This window comes from Theropithecus gelada, chromosome 11, assembly GCF_003255815.1.
Source record: "Theropithecus gelada isolate Dixy chromosome 11, Tgel_1.0, whole genome shotgun sequence".
NCBI classification, from domain to species: domain Eukaryota; kingdom Metazoa; phylum Chordata; class Mammalia; order Primates; family Cercopithecidae; genus Theropithecus; species Theropithecus gelada.
In genome coordinates, this window is record NC_037679.1 from 53,578,253 (window position 1) to 53,595,047 (window position 16,795).

The following is a 16,795-nucleotide window of genomic DNA, read 5'->3' on the forward strand; positions in this document are numbered from 1 at the left end:
CAGTTTCCACTACAGAAAAACCTAATACTTGAATAGCTAAGGTGCTAAAGGCTACCACTAATTCACTAAATTAAAAAGATTTTTCTTAACTTGAATCAAATGTGTCATATAATGCCACTACCAACAATTTAATATGACAAATCTCTGCTTTAAAAATGCTGATGATCCTGATTATCAGATGTGCTTGAATGTGACTACAAAAGCTCAATAGTATCTCCACACCAGGAAACCAAAACTGACCTTTGATTCAAAGTTGCAGCCACAATTTTCAGAACTATGCAATAGCTACAACTGTCTTGTCTCAGCAGCAAGGACTAACACCACTCCTTGCTACCAAAGCCAGTGACACTTTCTGTTAGTCCCAACCATAAGGCATGTGATAGAGACCTGGCATGTGATAGAGACCTTTTGGTTTAAAGGAACATTCAGTTAGGGGGTAAAAAAAAGGATAGTACATTAAGAGTTATCAAGTTGTCTTAGAACTCTTGTAAATGTATATTTTAAAAGAAAAGAAGGTACATTATACTTAGAGACAAATTTCTATGACCTCAAAATAACCACATGGGGTAGATACACATACAAACACATTACCTATTTAACACCTGATTTTCTGTTTCCAGTTCTTCTTTCTTTGCCTCCAAGACTTCTACTTTCTCTTGTAGTCTTTTCAATTTGTTTTCATGGAGAGATTTTCTCTAGGAAAAGAGAAATATGAACAAGTATGTTAACACATAATCTCTTATTTGAATAAAACTATATAGAAAATATTTTACTCACCAAAAACTGTATTTAGATATGAATGTTTTCAGTGAATACTAGAAACAAAGATTAGTAGACATGACTCTTTCTGAAAATTCAAAGATAATAAACCACAAATCTATCTAATATTCTCAATGTGACAATTATGAATGCCAAACAAAAAAATTGGTATCAATAATTGCTGCAAATAAAAAAATCTACAAAGGGAAGGAGTCAAATTTTACTACCAAGTCTGCCTTTACATCTGGTAAGAAATAATGAGTTCTCCATTGTCCCAGAAGATAGCATGTGTTTAAGAGAACTAAGCCAGGTACAGTGGCTCATGCCTGTAATCCCAGTGCTTTGGGAGGCTGAGGCAGGAGGATGGATTAAGCCTAGGAGTTCAGGCTACAGTTAGCTATGATTGTGCCATTCAAGAACCCATCTTAAAAAAATAAAAATAAAAGGTGGGGGGCGGGGCGGGGCGGGGCGGGGTGCGGAGGGGCGGGGCGGGGCCGGGGGCGGTGGCTCATGCCTGTAATCCCAGCACTTTGGGAGGCTGAGGCGGACAGATCACAAGGTCAAGAAATTGAGACCATCCTGACCAACATGGTAAAACCCGTCTCTACTAAAAATACAAAAATTAGCTGGGCGTGGTGGCAGGTGCCTGTAGTTCCAACTACTTGGGAGGCTGAGGCAGGACAATCACTGGACCCTGGAAGGCGGAGGTTGCAGTGAGCCGAGATTGCGCCACTGCACTCCAGCCTGGCAAAAGAGCAAGACTCCGTTTCAAAAAAAGAAAAGAAAAAAAAATTACAAGCATATTTGTAATTTATAAATCACTACAAAATTAATAAACTGAAGGATCAGAAAGCTAAGATAGATATGGATGCATCTGTTTAAAAGTTGCCTTTCTAAATCTTAAAACGAAAAAGTTTAAACTTTACAATATACAAAGGAAAAAATTTCTAAGTAAATATTGTATGGTTTGATTAAATAATATGGAAAAGCCCAGGTAAAATGCAAAAGGAGTATATGGAAAAAAGTAGTTTTTGTGTTTTTTTTTTTCAGTTTTTATACACAGGCCTTTTGTTTTTTAATAGAAAAACACCTATAATGTTAAAACTCATTTAGTCACTACAAACCTTTTAGGTATTTGTTTTTGAATTCTTTTTTAACTGAAGCATAATCTTATAGAGAAATGCATAGAATATAAATGTAAAGCTCAATGACAAACCACAAAACAAATGCTGGCATGATTCCCTTGTAGGTCAAGAGCACTGCCATGCCAGAAGGGCCCCTTCCTTTTCCCCTTCCAATCACTAGGCCTGTCATCCTCTGAAAAGGTAACCAACTAATTTACTTCCAAAAGTATAGTTTACTTTTGCCATTTTTGAACCTCATATACATACAACCATAGTATGTACTCTTCTATTAATGGCTTTATTTCACTTAACATTGTGAGATCTGTTACTTACAGATATACTTCATTAATTCCCACATATTATATTCCACTTATGATTATTGCATAGTCTAGTATATTCACTCAGTATACCATCAAGGGTTATTTGCATTATTTCCAGTTGGGACTATTACAAATAACTCTGCTACGAGCATTCTTTCTCATGTTTTGATTGTCCCACATCCTCCAACATCCCAGGTGGTTTCCTTATGCTCCTGTCTGGGGCAAAAGAACCACTCTTCTGGCCTTTATCACCATAAGTATTTATTTACGAATTTATAGGTAGTTAAGGAGTCCATCTGTCTATCCATCCACCCATTCATATGAAAGAAATCATAAATTTATGCTCTTTTGTATCTGGACTTTTTTCTCAACATTTTATATGACTAAGCCATGGGTGTTGTATTGTCACAGCACCTCTTTTTCACTGTAATGCTGTCATCCACTGTACAAATATACCATATTTAATCCATTTTCCTGTTGATGAAAATTTAAATTGTTTCCAGTCTGGGGATATCATAAATATTTTATGAACATTCCTAAACATGTTTTTGGCACATGTAAGTACCTCATTCTCTTGAGTATACACCTATGAGTGGGTCATAGTGTATACATGTTTTAGCTTTAGTAGATACTGCCAGTTTTCTAAAGCAGTTCTACCAATTATTTTCACCAGGAATATGTGAGAGTTCTAGCTGTTCCACATTTTTGCCAATACTTGGTATGGTCAGTCTTTTAGTTTTTACATCCTGTTTTGGTGAAATACAGTATCTCACCGTAGTTTTAATTTACATTTTCCTGATAGCTAAAGGTACTGAGCACCTTTTCTTATGCATGTTAGTCATCTGGATATCCCTTCTTTGTGAAGTGTCCATCCTAGTCTTTTGTCCATTAAAACTTTTGAGTAACCTGATTCCTACTGATTTGTAGTTCTTTATATATTCAAGATATGAATCGTGTGTCAGATACATAAGTATTGCAGATTGACCTTCTCCAGCCTGTGGTGTCATTTTCTTTCTATTAAGAGTATCCCTTAATAAAAAGTTTTTAATTTAAATAAAATCAATTACATCAATCATGTATTTTGTAGTAAGAACTTTTTGCATACTGCTTACCTTTACTATCCCAAGATCCTAAAATTTTCTCCCAAGTTTTCATCTAGAAGCTTTATTTTTTTTTAATCTATCACACTTAGGTGTATGGTTCATTTTTATCTATGTTGTGAGGTTAGGTTGAGTTTAATCAATTGACTCACTACTCTTTATTTGAAGGAGCATCCTTTATCAAAATGCAGTGGTACCTTTAGTGTAAACCTACTTCTGCTACTGTTCCATTTGCCTGTTTATCCTTATGCCAATACCACACTGAATTACTGTAGCTTATATCTGGTGTTGATACCTGGTAGTTTTAAGTCCTCTAGCTTTATTGTTCTTCAAGATTGCTTTGGTTATTCTAGTCCTTTGTACTTTCAGATAAATTTTAGAATCTACTTTCTAATTTCTACAAATAAACCTGCTGAGGTCTTGATTAGAACTGCATTCAACTTATGGATAAATTTGGGAAGAACTGACACCTTAATATTGAATCTTCCAAGTCATGAACATGGTACCGTTTTCCCTTTAGGCATTCTTCAATTTTTCTTAGCAGTATTTGTATTTCAGTGTAGAAGGCATAAACATCTTTCACTAGATTTGTTCCTAGGTATTTTATGTATCTTCATGCTATTGTAAATGGCATTTAAATATCTTCTAATTGTGTGTGTAAAGAAAAATAACTAGTATTTGTTACTTGACTTCATATTTAGAAATTTTAAAAATACACATTAACAGTTTGACAGATTTGACTTTTATGCATGCACAGTGACATTTGTGAATGATAATTTTAACTTCCTTTCTACCCTTTATGTCCATTTCTTTATTCTTAAAACTTTTTTATGCTCAGAGGTACATGTGCAGGTTTTATAGGTAAACTCATGTGCTGGTTTGTTTTAGAGGTAAATAGATTATTTCATCACCCAGATACTAAGCCTAGTACCCAAGTTATTTTTTCTGATCCTCTCCTTCCTCCCATGCTCCACTCTCAAGTAGGCCCCAGTGTTTGTTGTTCCCTTTTGTGTCTGTGTGTTCTCATCATTTAGCTCCCACTTATGAGAATGAAAACATGCAGTATTTGGTTTTCCTTTCTTGTGTTAGTTTGCTAAGGATAATGGCCTCTTGCTCCATCCATGTACCTGGCAAAGGACATTATCTCATTCTTTTTTATGGCTGTATAGTATTCCATGGTGTATATTTACCACATTTTCTTTATTCAATCTTCCATTGATGGGCATTTAGGTTGATTCTCATGTCTTTGCTGTTGTGAATAGTGTTGCAATGAACATATGCATGTATGTGTCTTTATGGCACAAAGATTTATATTCCTTTGGGAATATTTACGCAGTAATGGTATTGCTGGGTCCAATGGCAGTTCTGTTTTTAGCTCTTCGAGGAATTACCACACTGCTGTCTACAATGGTTGAATTAATTTACACTCCCACCAACAATGTATAAGTATTCCCTTTTCTCCACAACCCTGCCAAAATCTGTTATTTTGAAATTTTTTAATAGCCATTCTGACTGGTGTGAGATGGTATCTCACCGTGGCTTTGATTTGCATTTCTCTAATGATCAGTGATATTGAGCTTTATTTCATATGCTTGTTGGTCACATGTATGTCTTCTTTTGAAAATGATCTGTTCATTTCCTTTGCCTACTTTTGATTGGAGTTGTTTTTATCCTGTAAATTTAAGTTCTTTATAGATGATGGATAGACCTTTGTCAGATGCAGATGCATAGTTAGCAAATGTCTTCTCCCATTCTGTACGTTGTCTGTCTACTCTGTTGACAGTTTCTTTTGCTGTGCAGAAGCTCTTACATTTAATTAGAAACCCATTTATCAACTTTTGCTTTTGTTGTGATTGCTTTTGGCATCTTCACCATGAAATCATTGCCAGTTCCTATTGGTATGTCCTGAATGGTATTGCCTAGGTTGTCCTCCAGCGTTTTTATAGTTTTGGATTTTACATTTAAGTCTTTAATCCTTCTTGAGTTGATTTTTTGCATATGGTGTAAGCAGGTCTAGTTTCAATCTTCTGCATATGGCTGTTTATCCCAGCACCATTTAATGAATGGGGTGTCCTTTTTCCCATTGCTTGTTCTTGTCAGCTTTGTTGAAGATCAGATGGTTGTAGGTGTGAGGCCTTAATTCTGGTTACTCTATTCTGTTCCATTGGTCTATGTGTCTGTTTTTGTATCATATCATGCTGTTTTGGTTATTGTTGCCCTATAGTGTAAAGTCAGGTAGCATGATGCCTCCCACATTGTTGTTGTTGTTGTGGTTGTTTGGCATAGGATATTGCTGTGGCTATTTGGACTCTTTTTTGGTTCCATATGAATTTTAAAAGTATTTTTTCTAGTTCCATAAAGAATGCCATTGGTAGTGTGATAGAAATAGCACTGAATCAATAAGTTGCTTTTGGCAGTATGACCATTTTAATGATATTGATTCTTCCTATCCATGAGCATGGAAAGCTTTTCCATTTATTTGTATCATCTCTGATTTGTCTAAGCAGTGTTTTGTAATTATCATTGTAGAGATTGTTCACCCCCGTTTAGCTGTATTCCTAGGTATTTTATTCTTTTTGTGCAATCATGAATGGGATTGCGTTCCTGATTGGCTCTCAGCTTGGCTGTTGTTGGTGTACAGGAATGCTAGTGATTTTTGTACATTGACTTTGTATCTTAAAACTTTGCTAAAGTTAACAGCTGAAGGAGCTTTTCGGATTGAGACTCTGGGGGTTTTCTAAACATACAATCATGTCGATTGCAAACAGGAATAGTTTTACTTCCTCTCCTCCTATTTGGATGCCGTTTCTTTTTCTTTCCCTCTTCCCTCTTCTCTCTCCTCTTTCTCTCTCTCTCTCTTTCTTTCTTTCTCTTGCCTAACTACTCTGGCCAGGACTTCTAATACTCTGTTGAATAGGAGTGGTGAGAGAGGGTATCATTGTCTTGTGCTGGTTTTCAAGGAGAATGCTTCCATAATTTGCCCATTCAGTATGATGTTGGCTGTGGGTCTGCCACAGATGGTTCTTACATTTTGTAGTATATTTCTTCAATACTTAGTTTATTGAGTTTTTAATATAAAGGGATATTGAATTTTGTCAAAAGCCTTTTCTACATCTATTGAGATAAACATGTGGTTTTTGTCTTTAGTCCTGTTTATGTGATGAATCGCATTTATTGATTTGCACATGTTGAACCAACCTTGCATCCCAGAGATAAAACCTACATGATCATGGTAGATTAGGTTTTTGATGTGCCACTGGATTCAGTTTGCAAGTATTTTGTTGAGGATTTCTGCATCAATGATCATCAAAGATATTGGCCTAAAGTTTTCATTGCTGTGTCTCTGCCAGGTTTTGTTATCAGGACAACGCTAGCTTCACAGAATGATTTGGGAAGGATTTTCTGCTCCTCTATTTTTTGTAATAGTTTATGTAGAAACAGTACCAGCTCTTCTTTCAACATTTGGTAGAATTTGGCTGTAAATCCATCTGGTCCTAAGCTTTCTTTGGTTGGCAGATATTTACTACTGCCTCAATTTCAGAACTCATTATTGGTCTGTACAGGGTATCAACTTCTTCCTGGTTCTGTCTTGGGAAGGTGTATGTGTCCAGAAATTTATCTATCTCTTCTAGCTTTGTTTGTATGCAGAAAGGTGTTCATAGTTGTCTGTGATGGTTGTTTGTATTTCTGTGGGGTCAGTGGTAACATCCTCTCTGTCATTTCTAATTGTGTTTATTTGGATTTTCGCATTTTTCTTCATTAGTCTATCTAATGGCCTACAAATTTTCCCAAAAATGCAACTCCTGTATTAATCTTTTGAATGGCTGTTCATGTTTTGATCTCCTTCTGTTCAGCTCTAATGCTAGCTTTGGGTTGGTTTTCTCTTGGTCCTCTAATTCTTTTAGTTGTGCTGCTAGGTTGTTAATTTGAGATCTTTTTAACTCTTTGATGTGGGCATTTGGTGCTATATATTTCCTTCATAACATTACCTTAGCTGTGTCCCAGAGATTCTGGTATGTTGTATCTTTGTTCTCTTAGTTTCAAATAACTTCTTGATATCTGCCTTAATTTCATTATTTACTCAAAAGTCATTCAGGAGCAGGTTAACTTCCATGTAATTGCATGGTTTTGAGCAACTATATTTTTAGTCTTGATTTCAACTTTTATTGTGCTGTGTGTTTGGTATTTCAGTTATTTTGCAGTTGCTGAGGATTGTTTTATGTCCGATTGTGTGGTCAATTTCAGAGTATGTGCCATGCAGCAATGAGAAAAATGTATATTCTGTTGTTTTTGGATGAAGAGTTCTGTAGAGGTCTATCAGATCCATCTGGTCCAATGTTAAGTTCAGGTCCTGAATATCTTTGCTAACTTTCTTCCTTGATGATTTAATACTGTCAGCGGAATGTGGAAGTCTCCCACTATTATTTTGTGGGAGTGTAAGTCTCTTTGTAGGTCTCTAAGAACTTGCTTTATAAATCTGGGTGCTCCTATGTTGGGTGCATATATATTTAGGATAGTTAGGTTTTCTTATTGAATTGAACCCTTTACCACCATGTAATACCTTGTCTTTTTTGATTTTTGTTGGTTTAAAATCTGTTTTATCTGAAATTAGGATTGCAACCCCGGCAGTTTTCTGATTTCCATTTGCTTGGCAGACGTTCCTCCATCCATTTTGAGCCTATGGGTGTCATCACATATGAGACAGGTTTCTCGAAGACAGCATACCATTGGGTCTTGCTTTTTCATCCAGCTTACCATTCTGTGCCTTTTAAATGGGGGCACTTGGCCCATTTATATTCAAGGTCAGTATTAATATGTGTGGATTTGATCCTGTCATTGTGTTGTTAGCTGGTTATTAGGCTGGCTTGTTTGTGTGGTTGCTTTATAGTGTGGCTAATCTGTGTACTTAAGTGTGTTTTTGTATTGGCTGGTAACTATCTTTTTTTTTTATGCTCTCTCTCAGCAGAATCATGGTAACCATCTTTCCATATTTAGTGTTCCTGTCAAGATCTCTTGTAAGATGGGTCTCCATTTTACAAGCATTTGCTTATCTAAAACTCCCTCAGCATTTGCTTATCTAAAAAGGATCTTATTTCTCCTTTGTTGAGGAAGGTTTGGCTGGATATGAAATTCTTTGTTGAAGATTTTCTTAAGAATGTTGATTACAGGTCCCCAGTCTCTTCTGGCTTGAAGGGTTCCTGCTGAGAGGTCAGCTGTTAGCCTGATGGGGTTTCCTTTGTAGGTGACCTGCCCTTTCTCTCCAAGTACCTTTAATATTCTTTCATTTTGATCTTGGAAAATCTGATGATTATGTGTCTTGGGGATTATCTTCCTGTGTAGAATCTTGTTCTCTATAGTTCCTGTTGGAAGTTTTCTTGGACAATATCCTGAAATGTGTTTTCTAAGTTGTTTGCTTTCTCCCCTACCCTTTCAGGGATGCCAATGATTTGTAGATTTGGCCTCTTTACATAATCTCATATTTCTTGGAGGTTTTGTTCATTCTTTTCTATTCTTTTTTATTTTTGTCTGACTGTCTTATTCCAAAGAGCCAGTATTCAAGTTCTGAGATTATTCAGCTTGGTCTCTCTCCTGCTGTTAATACTTGTGATTGCATTGTGACATTCTTATAGTGTGTTTTTCAGCTCTATCAGATCAGTGAGGTTCTTTTTTATACTGGCTATTTCATATGTCAGTGCCTGTATCATTTTATTGTGATTCTTAGTTTCCTTGGATTGGGTTTTGCCATTCTCCTGAATCTTGATGATCTTCATGCCTATCCATATTCCGAATTCTATTTGTGTCACTTCAGCCAACTCAGCCTGATTAAGAACCCTTGTTGGAGAACTAGTGGCCATGTGAGTTGACACTCTGACCATCTGAGTTGCTAGAGTTCTTCAGTTGATTCCTTCTGTTTGATGGTTCCATCTCTGCTTGGGGGCGTTCCTTTAACTGCTGGGCTGCCTCTGATTGAAGTGGTCAGCCAAGGTCAGGGTAGTTATGCTAGAGTTCCAGGTTGGATGACCCTGCCCAAGGAGGACAAGTGAGGACTGGGACTTGCATGGAGAACAGTCTGGCAACTTTTCTGAGGTGGGTGTTTTGTGTTGGGCATCCGTACTGGCCCCTGGTCCCTGCAGACTCTCCAGAGCCTGGAGACAGTAAGGGTGAGGGTTACAAGACAGCAAAGATGGCAACCCATCCCTCCCACTAGGAGCTCTGTCCCAGATAGTAACAGAGCTGCTACTGGCTTGATGGCCCTGGTGGGGATGGCTGGAGATCCAGGTTGGAAGGACCTGCTCAGTGACGAGATACAGAATCAGGGACCCATATAACAGTCTGGCCACTTTTCCATAGGGCTGCTGCAGTGTGCTGGGGGTCCACTCCAATCCCTTTTCATCTTGAATTTTCCAGTACCTGAAGATATCAACAAGGAAGTCTGTGAAACAGCAAAGATGGAGGACTGCCCTTCTCTCTGGGAGCTCTGTCCCAGGGAGGCACAGACCTGTTGCCGGCAGAACACACTAACAGGAGGTGGCTGGAGACTTTGGTTGGGAGATCCCACCTAGTGAGGAGTAACAGAATCAGGCACCCACATAAAAAAGCCATCTGGCTTTTTCCATAGGGCAGCCATGCTTTGCTAGGGGTCCACTCCAGCCCCTAGTCACCTCAGACTCTCTAAAGCCTGAAGACAACAGCTAAGGTTGCTAAACAGCAGAAGTGGTGGCCCACCCCTCTCTTTGGGTGCTCTGTTCCAGGGAGGTTTGAAACTGCTGCCAGTCAAAAAACACTGGTGCACATGGCTGGAAACCCTGGTCAAAAGGCCCTGTCCACTGAGGAGGAATGGGATTAGGGACTCATGTGAAAAAGCAGTCTGGCCACTTTTTCACAGAGCAGTTGTGTTGTGATGGGGGTCTCCTCAAGAGTTGCTTCGGACTCTCCAGATCCCAAAGGCAAAGAGCTAAAGCTACAAAACAGCAAAGCTGGCAGCCCATCCCTCTCTCTGGGAGATCCATTCCAGGGAGGTTTGAAACTGCTGCTGGCCAGAAAACACTGGTGGAGGTATGGTTGTAGACCTGTCGGGAGATTCCACCCAGTGAGGAGAAACGAGATCCAGGAGCCATATGAGAAAGCAGCCTGGCCACTTCTCCTTAGAGCTGTGCACCAGGGGACCACTCCAGTCCCTAACCATCTCAGACTCCCTAGAGCCCAAAGGCAACAACGGCTAAGAATGTGAAACATCAAAGATGATAGCCGATCCCTCCCCCTGGGAACTCTGTCCCAGGGAGGCTTGGAACCACTGCCAGGTGGAAAACAACAAGAGTGACTAGTGACCCTGGTCGGGAGGTCCCCCACTCATTGAGAAGCAGGGTCCGGGACCTGCATAAAACAGCAGTCTGGGTGCTTTTCCATCGGGTGGCTGCACTGAAGGCAACAATAGCTAAGGCTACAAAACAGCAAAGATGGCAGCCCATCCCTCCCTCTGGGAGCTCCTTCTCAGAGAGGTGTAACACTGCTACCAGTGGCTGGCTAGAGTTCCAAACCAGTGGGTCTTATCCTGCAAGGTGCCATGGTAGTGGGGCCTGCAGACTATCACTGCTGTATCCCTTGGATTCAGCCTCTTTCCTAGCGGTATGTGCAGGGGTCTAACAACCCGCTTGGCTGGAGTTGCAGTTGCTTTTGATGGGAAACCTGGGTATCTAAAGCTCCCAGGGCTCTATGTGTATCTGAGCGGCTGCATTGCTGAGACTCCATGTAATTCTGTGTATCAGGCTGTAGACCCTGGTGGAGTGGGCTCACAAGGGGGTTTCTTGATCCATGGGTTGCAAAGATCCAAGGAGAAGTGTGGGTCACTGGGGTCACTCACTCACTCACCACTTCCCTGGGAAGAGGAGGCTCCCCTGGCTCTGTGTCACTCCCAAGTGGGTGATTGTCCTGCTTACTTTTCTCCATTCTTTCTAGGTCAAGTTGTTTTCTTGATGAATCCCAATGCGTGTACCTGGATGCTTCAGTTGAAGGTGCTATATTTACTTACTCCTTCTATTTCTCTCCATGAAAATGGCACACACTAGCTGCTTCTAGTTGGCCATCTTGGCCAGCCACCCCCTACATTTATTTTTCTTGCCTTATTATACCAGCTAGAACCTCCGATAAAATATTAAACAAAATGGTGATAGTAGACATCTGTTCCTGACCTTGGGTAAGTAAGGGGAAGCAGTCAATATTTTTAATCAGTAAGTATGATGTTAGCTGCAGAATTTTTGTAGATACCATTTATAAGATTGAAAATTCCCTTCTGTTCCTAGTTTGGCAAAAGTTTTTATCATGAATGGGTGCTGAATGTTGTCAAATTATGTTTCTGTGTCTCTTAAGAGGATCACAATAGTTTTCCTTCTTTGTTCTGTTAGGGTGTTGAATTACATTGAACAATTTTGCACGTTAAGCCACCTGTATTCCTAGAATAAACCCTAAATGCTCATGATATATTATCATTTTTCTGTATCACTAAATTCAGTTTGCTAATATTTAAGATTTTTATATCTATGTTTATAATGCGATTTTTCTTTTCTTATATTGATTGTATCAAGTTCTAACCTCGTAAGTGGAGATGTGTTTCCTCCTTTTCTATTATCTGGAAGAGTTTGTGTTAAGATTAGTATTAATTCTTCCTTAAGTATTTGGAATAATTTACCAGTGAAGCCAAATGAGGCATTTCTTTGTGGAAGGTTTTTAACTGAAGATTTCATTTCTTTAATAGATACAGGACTATCCAAATGACCTAATTCTTCTTATATTAGGTTTGAGATGTTCTTAAAGAAATGTATTCATTTATTCTAAATTGCATGATTAATTAGCATAACAGTTTTTATACCATTCCTTTTGTTTTAATATCTATATGCAGATAGTTAATATCTATAGGTAGATATCACTTCTTTCATTCACTATATTGTTCATTTGTGGCTCTAAATCTCATCTCATCTACTTTGTGGGGAGTCTGAGGACAATTAGTCTTTCCAACGTTTTATCAATTTCATAATCTTTTTAAAACCAACTCTTGGCATTTCTATTTTCCTCACTGTACATCTTCTGTCTCTGTCACTGATTTCTGCTCGTCTCTTGATGATGGCGACATTGTCTGCTATTAAATCTATCCATTGAGTTAAGTATTGTTATTGTGTTTTTTTAGCTCTAAACTCATCCTTTTTAGTGCTGATCTGTAACCTGGACTATGAAAACGTGGTTTCCCTGACTCCTATTCTGCCCCTCTACACAACAGCCGGAAATTCGTCAAAAATGTAATTCAGATATCATTTCTCAATTCAAAAACCTCCAGTGTGTTCCTACCTTAACTGAGAATAAAAGCTGAAGTCATGGCATAATTTGGCCTCCTACTATACTTCTCTCTATTCTAGCTTCCTGGGCCTCCTGTGTTCTTTCAACATACCAAGCAGATTCCTGCCTCTCTTGTACTTGCTATTCCCTCTGTCTGGAACACGCTTACCTTACATATAACAATGTGGCATCCTCCCTCTTTTCCTTCAGTCTCTGCTCAAATGTTACCTTACCAGAGAAGCCCTGCCTGACCGCCTACATAAAACAGCACCCCCTACTCCTGTCAATTTTCCTTTTTTTTTTGACATGGAGTCTTCCTCTGTTGCCCAGGCTAGAATGCACTGCCACCATCTCAGCTCACTGCAACCTCTGCCTCCAGAGTTCAAGCAATTCTCCCTGCCTTAGCCCCCTGAGTAACTGGGATTACAGGCGCCTGCCACCATGCCTGGCTAATTTTTGTAGTTTTAGTAGAGATGGGGTTTCGTCATGTTGGCCAGGCTGGTCTCAAACTCCTGACCTCAGGTGATCCGTCCGCCTTGGCCTCCCAAAGTGTTGGGATTACAGGTGTGAGCCACCACGCCCAGCCTACTCCTGTCAATTTTCCTCTTAGTACTCACCTCCACCTGATAGTATTTCTTTCTTTATTCTATGTCTCCTAACCAACTACAATGTAAACGCCTCGGTGCAGGGTCTTTGTTTACTTCTGTATTCCAGTGAATGAGTAAGTACCTGATACATAATAGATGCTTAACAGATCTATCGAGTAAATTGGATAAATGAATACAGATAAACCTTGTAGGGAAGACAGTCTGACCAAGGCTGTTAGTAATAGGAATGAAAATAAATGGGGTGGGGGAAAATTTGAGAGGCATCATAAAGGAAGAATTCATAGGCTTTATGAGTTCTTATTTTAGGTTGAATAGTGTCTCCCAAAAATTCATGGGCACCCACAACCTCAGAATGTGACTGTGGTATAATAAGAAATATATTTGGTCTTTGTCCCCAATTCCTGGTACAGAGCTGCTAAGACCTGTGGAATTTGTAAGTGATAGGAGTGTTTTTGTTTAATTCATAACAAGTCCCTTTCAATCATACCTGAGTTGATGTTAATGAGGTAACTTAAAGTTGAGGCCCCTAGACAGCCTAAGGATGGGGGCTGGTCACCAGAAAGACCAAGTGATTAGATGGTGAATGCTTTCAGGTTCACTCCCCTGACCCGTATGAAGGGGTGGGGGCTGGAGATTGTGCTCTACAAAAACTCTTCAACAACGAGATTTTGAGAGCTTCCAGGCTGGTGACCACATTGACTTGCTGGGAGGGTGGCTCACACAGAGAGGGCATGGAGGCTTTACACCCCGACCCCCAACACCTTGCCCAATGCATTTCTCCTATTTGGCTATTCCTGACTTTTATCCTTTACAATAAACTGGTAAATATAGTGTTTTCCTGAATTTTGTGAGCCATTCTAGCAAACTATTAAACTGAAGGAGGGGGTCATGGGAATCCCTAAGTTAGTCAGTCAGAATATAGGTGACTCAGACTTGCAGCTGGTGTCTGCAGTTGGGGCAGTCTTGTGGGACTGAGCCCTTTAACTTGTGGGATCTGACTCTAACTCCACGTAGTTAGTTTCAGAATTGAATTTCTGGACACCTGGTTGGTATCCAGAGAACAGAGAAATGATCGCTGGCATTGGAAAAGACCCTAGAGTAATCTGATTTGGAAATAGGGTCTACAAATGTAATCAAGTTAAGATGAAGTTAGATTGGATTACAGTGGGCCTTAAATCCACTATGGCTGGTGTACTTACATAAGAGGAGTGAAATCTGGACACAGAGCTACAGCTACACAGGGAGACCATCATGTAAAGACAAGGCAGAGACTGGAGAGATGTGTCCGTCTAAAACCTAAGGAACCCCAAGGATTACCAGCAACTACCAGAAGCTAGACAAGGGGCATGAAAAAAGATCCTCCTCCAGAGCCTTTTGAAGAAGAATGCTTCTGCTGGCACTCTGACTGTAGATTTCTAGGCTCCAGAACTGTGAGAGAATAAGCTTCTGTTGTTTTAAGCCACAAGGTTTGTGGTAATTTGTCACAGCAGCCCTAGGAAACTAATATAGTGCCTGACTAAATTTGGAGATAAGGCAGACCTCAGGATGAATCACAGGTTTGAAGCCTAAGTGACTGCAAGAATAACTTCTACTGAAAGAAATGGAAAGTCCAGAGGGAAAATTAGTGGAAAGGAATGATTCTAATTTTTACTTGAGTGGTCCAACACAATCACAGGATAGTCAAATGGATGCCTTAGTGTTATAAACATTATGACACAAAGGACTAATAGAACAATTAAAAAAATATAGGTGTAAGAATTAAGGCTGGGATTCCCCTTTTACCACCTTCTAGTCAAATCCAATTAACTTTTTTTCAATGATTATGTTAATGACCATTTATCTTTGATACCTTTCTTTACCTTTGGTTCCCATAACATCACAATATAGCTTCTACCTCTGTTCACCACCACACCTAGCTCCTCGTTCTAAGTAAATTTACTATTCTTCGGCGATCTGCAAAATCTTGAGTTTCTATTTCTCTAATTTGAATTATTCATCTCTGAAATTCACATTCTACTATTTCTAGTTACCTATATAATATCTTAAGACTCTACATCATGTCTACGTGGAGGCACTGCCATCGTTTCCTATCTGACATATGTTTCATATCTTTCTACTCAACTGACGTTCTTCAATCCATTATAGTAACTCCACTTACGTCTTCTCACAGCTAAAATACTTCATAGTTTTCTTTCTTATTTACCAATATATTCTGCAATTATTTTTTCCTTTGGAATACCTCTGGCAGTCACCTTTCACCTTCATTCCTATATTCCAAGTCCCAATTTTAGACTTCTTACCTCACTTTAAGTTTACTATAGCATCTTCCTAACTGGTCTCCTTGTCTTCAGATTTTTTTCTATCTAGCACAGTGGTTCTCAAATTTTAGAGTCTGCATAAATCACCCAGGAGTGACTAGTGGGATTATTTAAGTGTTTCTTGCATGTTATCTTATTTCTCCAACAAGATTATATAGTTATCAAAACCAAGGAGTAATCACGGCTTCTATTTCCCCCCAGTGTATAGCATAATCTAGGCCACACAACATATTCAATCAGATATTTTGCAACTTCAAGACTATGATTCATCTCTTTTTTGAAAACATCCATAATAGTATCTGACCAAGAAGCATTTCAGAGACATATACCTTAGAATAAAAATAACAAGTTGTCATTCCAGGTTCCTCAAGAAAAAAGAAAAACCCAACTCACTGTGCTTGCTTCAAGAGATCTCTCTTCAGTGGGGATAGGGGAAATACATTCTCTCTGTATGTATCAATCATAGAAGGGCATCCCAACTCAAGATCCTGGTCAAACTTTTCCAAACAAATCAATACAACAAAACATCATTTACATAAAGACTACTTAAAAAGAGCAGAAATGACAATCTCTGTGCTTAGGAGCTTGGAGCTCTGAGTAAACACAGATGGCAGTGAGCCATCTTATCCAGCCTGAGGGAAAAAAGAACTTTTCACGGGAAAGCAACTCTAAAGGATTATTTCTGCCCTGGGTATCATAATTTGTGACTTTTGTTAAGTCTTATGGCAAAAAATGTTATGACTTTTGGCATTAAAGAACCTAAAAAGTCTGTTGCACTCTTATGAATTATATTTATGTAATCTGATAGCTAAAATTGTCAAATAGAAGCATTATCTTTAACTTGAATGGGAAAAGGGTATGAGTTAAATTAATTTACAGTGATTATTCTTACATACGAAACGACTCATATGGACCATAGCTATATTAAGCGAAAAACTGTAAAGTATTTGGAATCAAAGAAAGCAGGAAATTAAAGCCTAACAGAGCAGTGGAAAGAGCACCAGACTGAGAACAGAAACATGCAGATTTCAGTCAACTTTTGATTCTTACTTGTTAAGTAATCTTGGGTACCTCCTCTCTTCGTTTGCTAACTTGTAAAAGCTATCTGAATGCTAAGATCCCTTCCAGTCCTAAAATTATATACAGTTATATACTTTTTAATTGCATTTCTAAGTTACACATGATGTTTTTCTATTTTAATTGATGTTAACTTGTAAGCTCCTAGGGCAGTGTCCCACG

The 16,795-nt window shown here is 38.9% G+C and overlaps 1 protein-coding gene across 1 annotated transcript in view; it reads right to left on the reverse strand.

Annotated features, from left to right (window-relative positions):
- The window catches only part of CEP83 (centrosomal protein 83), a 148,642-nt gene that overhangs the window by 5,946 nt on the left and 125,901 nt on the right, over positions 1-16,795 (reverse strand). Inside the window, exon 14 of the mRNA XM_025402585.1 lies at positions 592-695. Coding sequence (XP_025258370.1) covers positions 592-695 — 104 coding nt within the window. The remainder of the gene's footprint in view (positions 1-591; positions 696-16,795) is intronic.